Below are 10,838 nucleotides of genomic sequence, written 5' to 3' on the forward strand. Positions count from 1 at the left end.
CCACAGATAAGATAAGCACTTGAATTTTGACAACCCTAAATAGCCGAAAGGGATAGTGCTATATATTAGAAAGGCATAGCATGATTCGACCCTGAATCGCTGTCAAACATCGGGTTTGTAGGAAGTGTCCTTTCTGTACTAGTACTATTATTTGTTCTGTAACTACAGCTACCAAAACTAGCCCACTGGTCACCCCGCTGGAGCGTCTACTCAGGCCGCGTAGCCAAGATGCCAATCGCTATCGCTTCGACAACGAAAAGCATTATGTATCTCTATCACTCTTCCACATTAGTGTGACAGTGACAGTTACGTTTCGATCGCTACGGAGCGTTAGCGATTGGCATCTTGGCTACGCGGCCTGTTCTCGTTTCGGCTGTACAGTCGCCATCAGATATATCGGAGCGGCTAAGGCGCTCTCAAATATCTGAACACGCCTCTATTGTCAGGGCGTTAGAGTTCGTGTTCGGATATTGTGAACAGATTGGCCGCTCCGATATATCTGATGGCGACTGTACACACTCTTCGAGAGCCTCTCGCCCGGAATCTCGGCACCGCTCCGATCCAATCGGAGAAGCGCGAGATGAGACATGGAAGAATGAGACGAAGCAGGAAGTACACACTCGTACTCGGCCAGTCTTGTCGGGTCTCGGGGTCTCTCAACGAGTGTGTACCTACAGCCTGCATCAGACTAATTAAACACAATTTTCTGGCACGTAATATATTAAACGAATATGGCACTTATGACTATTGAGTTATGGCGTTGGAAGAGCTGGACGAGCCGAGGGCGATGACGCTGGTCCCGAACTGCAGGATGGCGCGGAGGATGTCCATCTTCAGGGTCCAGATGGGGGAGGGACCGCTGTTGGAAGGCTGCGGCTCCTGTGTCTGCCTCTGCGGGGTGAAATATATTTGAAGGTTAGGTTCAAGACAATATAGAACATGTTTATTGTATGTATAGAACATGTTTATTATGTTATATAGAATATACCGGGTGTGGCCTGTAACATGAGCAAATAATTAAAACATAGATTGTACTCCTCAAACGGTGACACTTTTGTTCAACAACTTTTAAAAATTATGAAGTATTAAAACTCTCTATTTTTCATACAAAATAAATATTATCTTCAATGGACGCCATCGCCACGCCATATCATTTTGATTGACGTTGCTTGTCACGCCTTAAACATAACCAAATTCGCAATACATTGCGTTTTAGAATAAACTTTAGAGTGTATTAAAAATCAAACCACGGGTTATTTTTAAAAGTCGCTGAATAAATGTTGGTCAGTATGAAGAGTACGGCCTACAGTTTAATTTTTTGCTCATATTACAGGCCACACCCGGTATAGAATATACCGGGTGTGGCCAATATGAAAAATAAATAGTATGAAAATTTTTTTCATACATTGACGGGACACCCTGGCTGCGTTATCCACGTTCGTCCATTTTTTTATGTTGCCAAGGCAGCGATTGCACAACGTTAAGCAGCTGGACCTACATGCTTACTTTATACTTTTACTGTTGTTGTTATAAACCTGTGCCATCTGCAAACGGATCGAAAACTCATTATGGGCCACTTGCATCATCCCACTTCCCGGGGTTAACCGGTTAAACCTAGATTGCCATGGTTGCCAGTACAATTTAACACTGGATTAATGGTATAATTAACCGGCTAACCCCGGGTTAGTGGGATGGTGCAAGTGATGCTAAGTACCAACTTAATATCAATGATTCCCATATTTTCAGCTTAGCGGGCCACTACGTGCCTTTCAACTCGCATATGAACGTGTACTCGGCCTCCAAACACGCCATCACCGCTTTCAACGGCCTCCTCAGCCACGAGCTAGCAGACTTCAATAGCAAGATCAAACTTACGGTAGGTCTTCTTCTTCCTCGCGACCTCGCGTCATAGTCTAAAGGCCCCAGTACACAATGGCCATGGGCCATCGCCGGCCACTCCAAGGGACGCATTTATGCGATAGAGTGAGCAAGTAATATTGCTATCTCATTCTACCGCAAGGCTGCGTCCCTTGGAGTGGCCGGCGATGGCCCATTGTGTACTGGGGCCTTAATAAAACATGGTCTTCTCTTCCCAGAGTGACACAAGCCTACGTCACAATAACATGGCCACTATATATAAAGCGCTATCGCATATTATCATATAGCGCTGTCGCCTGATGACGTAGGCTTGTGTCAGTCACGTGACCACAAAAAGACGGGAAGAGAGTACCAGGCGGAGTATATTATTATACCATGTCAACCACTTTTGTTCAACAACTTTTAAAAATTATGAAGTATTAAAACTCTCTATTTTTCATACAAAATAAATATTATCTTCAATGGACGCCATCGCCACGCCATATCATTTTGATTGACGTTGCTTGTCACGCCTTAAACATAACCAAATTCGCAATACATTGCGTTTTAGAATAAACTTTAGAGTGTATTAAAAATCAAACCACGGGTTATTTTTAAAAGTCGCTGAATAAATGTTGGTCAGTATGAAGAGTACGGCCTACAGTTTAATTTTTTGCTCATATTACAGGCCACACCCGGTATAGAATATACCGGGTGTGGCCTGTAACATGAGCAAATAATTAAAACATAGATTGTACTCCTCAAACGGTGACACTTTTGTTCAACAACTTTTAAAAATTATGAAGTATTTTGACTCTCTATTTTTCATACAAAATAAATATTATCTTCAATGGACGCCATCGCCACGCCATATCATTGTGATTGACGTTGCTTGTCACGCCTTAAACATAACAAAGCTCGCAATACATTGCGTCTTTGAATAACCTTTAAAGTGTATTAAAAATCAAACTACAAGTTATTTTCAAAAGTCGCTGAACAAATGTTGATCACTATGAGGAGTACAGCCTACAGTTAAATTTTTTGCTCATATTACATGCCACACCCGGTATATATTTCCACTATCAGATAAATGACAATTTAGTATTTTGTAAGTATTAAAAAGTTTTAAAATCTAACCCCCTTATTCATAAACGTTTACTAAAGTTGACAAGCCGATAATAATCGTTTGTCCCTTTCCGACGTATTGGTATGATGGAAAGAGACAAACGATTATTATCGGCTTGTCAACTTTAGTAAACGTTTATGAATAAGGGGGTAAAAAAAAAATAAGGCGCCTAACTCGTGGTTCGCGGACATCGAGCTACCATTTCATTCATTCCCGAAGGGCCACATCACTAACCCGGGGTTAACCGGTTAAATCTGGAGTTACCATGGTTACCAGTCACCAATACAATGACGGTTGGTTAACGGTTTAAGCGATTAACCCCGGGTTAGTAGGTTGGTGCAAGTGGCGCTAAGAGCTTAAATAGTTATTGCTTCTTTCTCATATTGTTGTTAATAGTAATTATAGTGTAATATTGTAGAGTATAAGGGCCCCCCCACATCTAGCGTCTTTCGAGCGTCAGCGTTATGGATAATGACGTCGCTGCGCAGTTGCGTCGACATTGCGTCGAACAGCGGCAGTTGTAGACGCCGACGCTCGAAAGACGCTAGATGTGGGGGGGGGGGGGTCTTAATATTGACTTAAGTAGAGTCTAGGTTAACTTTACATTACAATGTCATAAACGTCATATTTTCACAGAAATTTGACGTTAACGATGACATGGCCACACTTTGTCATGCAAAGTTATCTTGGTCCGACTCTATCCTGTTTTATATCACGAAATCTGGTGCAATGGTATTGGAAGGGGATTGGATATTTCCAAATGAAACAGTTAAATATACGCAGTAATTTATTTACACTTAGATTCTTGGACCCCTATTCGACAAGCGACGTTTGACGTATCGTGTTGATCTCCCGTTGATGTGGGAAAAATCATAAGTTCTCGAATACGTACAATGTCAAAATTTGACATTAACAATCCACAGTTAGGGTGACAAGCAAACCAAACCGAACCACCCTTAGTTTAGAGTTGAGTTTTGGTTGTACCAAATCATATTATCCAACGTTGATGGAATCAACACTCAGTATGCAATAAAATCAACTGTTGATTTGACGTGGATGCAAAATCTGACAGTTGTACATGTCGAATTTGGCCCTTGTTCTTAATATTAACTATCACATGGAATACAATTATTATAAATAAGAACAATTATGTACAGTCTTATTTTTTATCACTGTCATCACTTTCGCAGGCCTCCATTGACGTGGAATTGTATTATTGACGCCCACAAGTCTTTTCGGCGTATTAAGGATGACTCACGCTAGACCGGGCCGCGCCCGGGCCGATACGGCTGATCGGTGATCACGTGGTGCTTTCCATAGAAAACGAAGCGCCGGCTAAGCCCCGGTCCGGTCTAGCGTAAGTCATCCTTTATGCATAAAATGTTTGTGACACAAATATTTATTGAAATAAAGGGCCTAGTGGGTAGTGACCCTGCCTATGAAGCCGATGGTCCCGGGTTCGAATCCTGGTAAGGGCATTTATTTGTATGATGATACAGATATTTGTTCCTGAGTCATGGTTGTTTTCTATGTATTTAAGTATTTTATATATTATATATATCGTTGTCTGAGTACCCACAACACAAGCTTATCGTGGGGCTCAGTCAATTTGTGTAAAAAAAATGTCCTGGAATATTTTATATTTATTTAAAGGGACCCAGAATTGTCTCCTACAAGGTGGTTAAAGAGAAAAGAAGATCTTTTTATCCTTTCGATTAGAAAGAAAATGATATTTGAGAGAAAGCGTCTATTTGAGCTGAGTGGTGCGAGGGTACGCAGGCGGCGCTCCCAATTGGTTCCATTAGCTTTCCTATTTCTACCTCTTTCTCTCTCTGTCTCTCAAGAAGATTCTGTGTATAATTCATGTGTATCTGAATAAACTGTTTGTTGTCTTCTTCTAATCCTGTACGTTTCGACAAACCAGGTTTGTCAACCAACAACTCCCGATGTGCTAAAAATGTCTATTATGATTTTTACTCTTCTGTAAATTTCACTTGCGAACGCTAGTCTTTTGTTGTTCTAAGAATGCTACGTTCTGGATTGCTACTATTTTTTTAAAGCCGTGGAATACCTTCAGACAACAAAATGTTAGCGTTCATAAGCTACACTGTTGGAACCTGGATGCTCTGAGTCGTCTTCGGAAATAATGAACCATGACCAGCGAGACCAGAGGGCCTACCGCGAAAACCGAAGTTTACAAATTAAGGGCATCTTTCTCTGTCACTCTAATTACGCCTTCATTGGAGTAAAAGAGAAAGATAACTGCAATTTGCGAAAATCGATTTTAGCGGTTATAGCCGAGATCACCATTTGGAGCTTCCAGCCGAGCTGGTTTTGGACATGTCTGCTGAGAGCCCCATGAGCAGGCTTGCTATGAACCCGGCGGAGTCCTTCGGGCCTTGGGGCTCCCCGCTCTCGTCTGAGGCACCCTCGGGGGCCTCACCCTGAAACATCTTACAGTTTAAAAACAAAAGTTAAAGTAAGAAAGTAATATAGGTAGGTATTTCCATCCCACTCTAGCGTATAGTCTCCCATTCTTGCAGGATCGCTAGCAGGAGACGGTGAGCTAGTGTTGTAAGTTAGGCCTCGGCAAAGATGTAGGCCTCGGCACAGCTTTAAGCCTCGGCAGGGAAGACTCTAGGAAATTTGCTTTTTTACTAGGTACTTGCTTTCGCTGTGAAGTCCCTGGTCTTTAAAACCGAAGCTTACACACAACACTGCCTTGATTACTAGGTTTTTATAAATATTAACCAAAGTACATTAAATTGGTTACTCTCAAAACCAGTCAAGTAGCAAGTAATATGTGCAGGTGTCTGGTAATGTTCCACTTATAAAATGTTGCAAAACTGATGTTGATTAATTAGGTTATTCCTAATTGACTTACCGCACTAGTTCCGCTAATTAGTTTAGATAAGAACTTTCCAAAGAATGCTCCGTTATTTTTCTGTAACAAATTAACTGATATGAGAAGAAAAATAAAAGCATAGGTAAAAGATAATTACAATAGGTACCACATACAGAGAGGTCAACTAAACCCAAAGGAGACTATCCAAGTATCCATCTTGCTAATCATTAGAATTTTTAGATTATGTTTTAGGTTTTTTTTACAATCTTACACAAATTGATCATTTTATATTCTATTCTATTCTAAATGCAGCAATGTGTCAGAATTCATGTACTTAATGCAGGGTCTATAGAGCCCTTTATAGATTTTACTAAAGTATAATATAAAACAGAATACATACCGCGCCACCTCCAGTGATAGTATCCAGAGACGTCAAAAGATACTGCGCTATGATGGTGCCCGGGTTCTCTTCGCCCTCTGATAACAGGCCCGCGAACAGTCCTATCCCGGACGCTATGAGACTGTTCAGATCTATACCGTCACCCTGAAATCATACGACGTAAGCAAAGATATGTATATTGTTTTTTTTATAGAAGAGATGTAATGTAAATTTTAAGTAATATTCGTGAGTTTAACACAAACGGCGCCAAGAATGAGGCATATGAGAGAAAATCGAGTATTTTTGATATTTCACCGATACCTACCTAGCTGTGTAAAAGTTTTATGTACATACCGCATTAAAATTTAAATATCTCATTCGTCCTTTATGTTCGCGTGCGCTTGTAGTAACTCTAGTATATAAAAATATAATATTCAGAAATCACTTACACTCAGATTTACCACAATACCACTGATTGTCGCCAGTAAAGAACCCAGATCAGACTCGCCGTTATCCTGAAAACCAAAAAATAATTAGTAATACGTAAACAAATTAAAATATCAATTTGCAAACCCGACTTATTTTCGTTATGTTGTATTTTAAATATGTTCTCATGTCAGTGATGTATTGTCTTCATGAGAATAAATGTCTTTAAATCTAAACCTAACTGCGCATAAATGCAGGTAGATTATCGTATTCGCCAATCAAGAAAGCCATGCTGAAAATAGCGACACTGATCAATGATCATTATATGCAGCAGACATTACACCCGTACAAAGTTACAGATATATGCTAGATCTAGACTAAAGAGTTGAGCCTTGAAGCGTAGTCAGAATTCAAAAAGAAATGTTTTACTTACGCCACTCAACCCAGCCAGTATTCCCAAAATACCGCCGCCTTGTCCATCCCCGCCTCCCGGCGGCTCATCATCATCATAATCAGAGTCGTTATCGCCATTACTATCATCTCCATTTCCATCTGACGCCGGCTTAGAATCCTCGTCTTGCTGAGACGCATTATTGTCACCATTATCATCATCGTCATCATCCTCTAAACTTTCTCCAGCATCATTCTCGTCAGATTCGTTGCTTTCATCAGAATCATGTTCGTCAGATTTCTCCTGACTTTTCTTACGTTCATCTGACTCTTTCGTTTCCGACACGTTGCTATCGCTGTTTGAACCATTCTCATCGCTTTCTTGCCTTTGGAAAGGAGGTGGTCTCAAGTCGAAAGAGTCGTCAATGTCAATTTCATTATCAAAGATTCCTTGTCTTCGCATGAATCTGTGTTGAGGTAGCAGTAGTGGTTGTGGGTAAAGTCTTATATACTCTCGAAGCATACTCCGAAGTATTCTCTGAAACTGTTGAGTTTTTTTTTAGAACAAAGCTTGCAATATGAGTGTTATAATTAGCGGATGATATTGTGTGAAAAGCAAAGTGCAAAAAGAACTTACCTTGTAAGTATTTAAGATTAAAAACGTGCAAATAATAAATTGTGCATCATACGTGTAAATAAAGGTTTTAGGTGTTTTAAAACATATTTTATGTTCTGAGTAAGATAATTATTTTAAAACACTATAGTTGAACGCATTATTAAATAGAAGCTTATTGTTTAGTTTGTATTTTTTGTCCCAATAAAGTCTCATTCTCAGTAGAAACCTTTTGCGTGGTGTAACACAATTAGTGGTGGTCCTTTCAAGGGAAAAATTGTCATCGTATTCTGGTTAGAATCTTTTTTTCTCTTTAAAGTCTTCTCTTCTACTTTGAAGGTTACTTAATTTATCTGCTCGTCCTCAAACGAGACCCTTTAATAAACAGCGTATTATGTAAAACCAAAACATGCCAAGTCCATTGCAACCATTGCGACAGAAGTGTTTGGCATGACCGAGACATTTTAGCTCAACCAAGCGAGACCAATGTCAACGGGAAGTGTATCAACGCCACAATTACATTTAAGTGCATCAGTGAAAGTGCAACATACAAATCGTGCATTTACCTTAAAGTCCTTAAACGTGTAGGTACAGTCGCCATCAGATATATCGGAGCGGGCAAGGTGTTCACAATATCTGAACAAGCACTCTAACGCCCAGACAATAGAGGCGTGCTCAGATATTTGTGAGCACCTTGACCGCTCCGATATATCTGATGGCGACTGTACATTATAACCGCAGATTTATTTCAAAAGAGGGTCCATATTGGGTCGCATAATAATTGATTGTCCGAATGTAATATTACGCATAAAAACTCATTTCGCATAATTGTTATTGTGCTGGATATATTAACATTTCTGAGAAATTATGACACAAACCTAACCTAACCTATCCTATTCTACACAACCTATGCAAAATATTTTCGAAAATACTTTCTGTCTCAGCTGGAGAGAAAATATGCGAAAAGAGTTTTATGCGTAACATTACATTATGACAATCAATTATTATGCGACGAGATAGGATCCCAATAAGTATATATATAGCATGTCCAACGTGCTAATTCTTATCTCGTCTTCGAACAATTTTTTGAATTAGATAATGTATTCTGTGACCGAAAACTGCAAATTCATCTCTTTAGTGCTTTCGTACGCCTTAACACAATACATTCAAGTACAGTCATCAGCAATAGTATCTTACACAACTAGGGCCGCAAAAATATATGACGCGCTCTTATTGCGCTCCAAATAAGAACGTGTCACATATTTTTGCGGCCCTAGTTGTGTAAGATACTATTGCTGATGACTGTACCTGCAGGTCGCCATCAGATACCTACATCGGAGCAGGCAAGATGATCAAAAATAGGTATCTGATCACGCTTCTATTGTCAAGGCGTTAGAATGAGTGTTGAGATTTTTTTGAGCGCTTCGGCCGCTCCAACGTATCTGATGGCGACTGTACCATCGTTCACACTGTCAATTGACAATTCCTATACCTTATGACAAAGACATAAGGTCCACCTATGGTCAATTTAGAGCTAGGGTGACAGAGTCCATTTCCAACGACAGCAGCAGCCTACCATTCATTTTACTATGGAAATTGACAATAACACCGACGCCTTCGTACTAGTAATGCAGCTGCGGTCAGAAATGGAATGTTACCCTAAGTCTGTTAGTACTCACGTTAGCACCTCCAGATGAAGGGAACAGCCCATTCAACAAGTTCAACAAGCTGATGACGTTGCTCCCACCACCGCCGCCTGTCGACGAAGTCTGCATCTCAGGGAAATCATCATCATCGTCATCAAAGGACTCTGGTGCTTGGAACTCTTTCCGTTTGTCTTCGTAGGTGTTCGTGACGGGTGGGAGGGTGACTGCCGGGTTGATGGGCGCCACTGACGCCTCGTCTACTGAGGTATCTGTGCTCTGGAATGAAACAGTTGGATTAAGGTGGTGGACTTTACGTGAGTGGCATTAAAATGACTATATACAGATACAAATATGGAATCTCGGGCACTGAAGAAGAGTTTTGGTGCATTTAATACAAATCGTAATAATTATAGGTAGAGACACCTAATTTATACTATAGGATTTTTTTTCTAGGGCGTTGTATCATTTCCTAAATTATTAGCACGGTCACAGGGACGCACAAAGACCCCAAAAGACTCGCCGCAAATATGCAAGCCATTTCTCATACTTATTAATCTTATTATTCTAAGTAAACTCACAATCAAATCGCTCCGCGATCGAGATCTCATTTTAATAAAACATATTGTCATAGTATCCTTTCCTTAGTCTTGACTTGACACGCAAGATTCAGCGCGAACACATAAACTATTGCTGATACTTATTCCATTGATAACATATTATTCTACATATACTCGTACTTACCATCAAATCACTCCGCGAAATTTCATCAAAATCCAGCTCATTGTCATTGTATCCTCTCCTATGTCTAGGCACGTCCACAGGAACACACAAAGCGTTCCCCAAAAGACTCAGCGCGAACACACAAGCCATTGCCAATACTTCTTCTATTGATAACATATTACTATTCTACTTCTACTTACCATCAAATCACTCCGCGAAATTTCATCAAAATCCAGCTCATTGTCATTGTATCCTCTCCTATGTCTAGGCACGTCCACAGGAACACACAAAGCGTTCCCCAAAAGACTCAGCGCGAACACACAAGCCAGTCGACCTCTCGCCATTGCTAACACTGCACAACTGATGACAATACACTCGTTAATTTAATCAAATTAGCTTGCATTAGGAACTGGAATCTGGTAAGAATCTTCCATGCAATTACGGGACGGGTATTTTAAATTGTGTCACAACAGCGCCTGAAAGGCCTAGAATATTATTGTTTGAGTCATCCCAGATTAAAAGTAGGTAGGTATGTAAAGTAAGACTAATAAATGCTAACAATACTAACAATGCAATAATAAATCATTATTCCATTGTTTAATAAATAAATAAATAAATAATAGTTATTTGTTTTACAAGGGGGCAAAGTTGTTGTTTAACCGCTCGTGCTAATATTGATACCCGAGCAAGCGAAAGATTCCAAAATTGAACCACGAGCGTAGCGAGTGGTTCGAAAAAATGGAATCTTGAGCGATGCGAGGGTTTCAAAGCACGAGGGTTAAACAAAATTTGCCCCCGAGTGAAACACAAAATTTTTCACCACACCAAACCGAAGC

At 40.2% G+C, this 10,838-nt stretch overlaps 1 protein-coding gene across 1 annotated transcript; it reads right to left on the minus strand.

Annotated features, from left to right (window-relative positions):
- Positions 1 to 3,757: 3,757 nt before the first annotated feature.
- Positions 3,758 to 10,152, minus strand: LOC134674813 (uncharacterized). Its single transcript, XM_063532964.1, has 7 exons — positions 10,024 to 10,152; positions 9,316 to 9,558; positions 7,067 to 7,567; positions 6,657 to 6,722; positions 6,229 to 6,372; positions 5,868 to 5,927; positions 3,758 to 5,427 (listed from the first exon to the last, which is right to left on the minus strand). The coding sequence occupies exons 1-7, from the start codon at positions 10,150 to 10,152 to the stop codon at positions 5,287 to 5,289; spliced, it is 1,284 nt and encodes a 427-aa protein (XP_063389034.1). The 3' UTR covers positions 3,758 to 5,286.
- Between the last annotated feature and the right edge of the window lie 686 nt (positions 10,153 to 10,838).

The sequence above is a fragment of the Cydia fagiglandana genome, chromosome 20 (assembly GCF_963556715.1).
Source record: "Cydia fagiglandana chromosome 20, ilCydFagi1.1, whole genome shotgun sequence".
Lineage (NCBI taxonomy): Eukaryota > Metazoa > Arthropoda > Insecta > Lepidoptera > Tortricidae > Cydia > Cydia fagiglandana.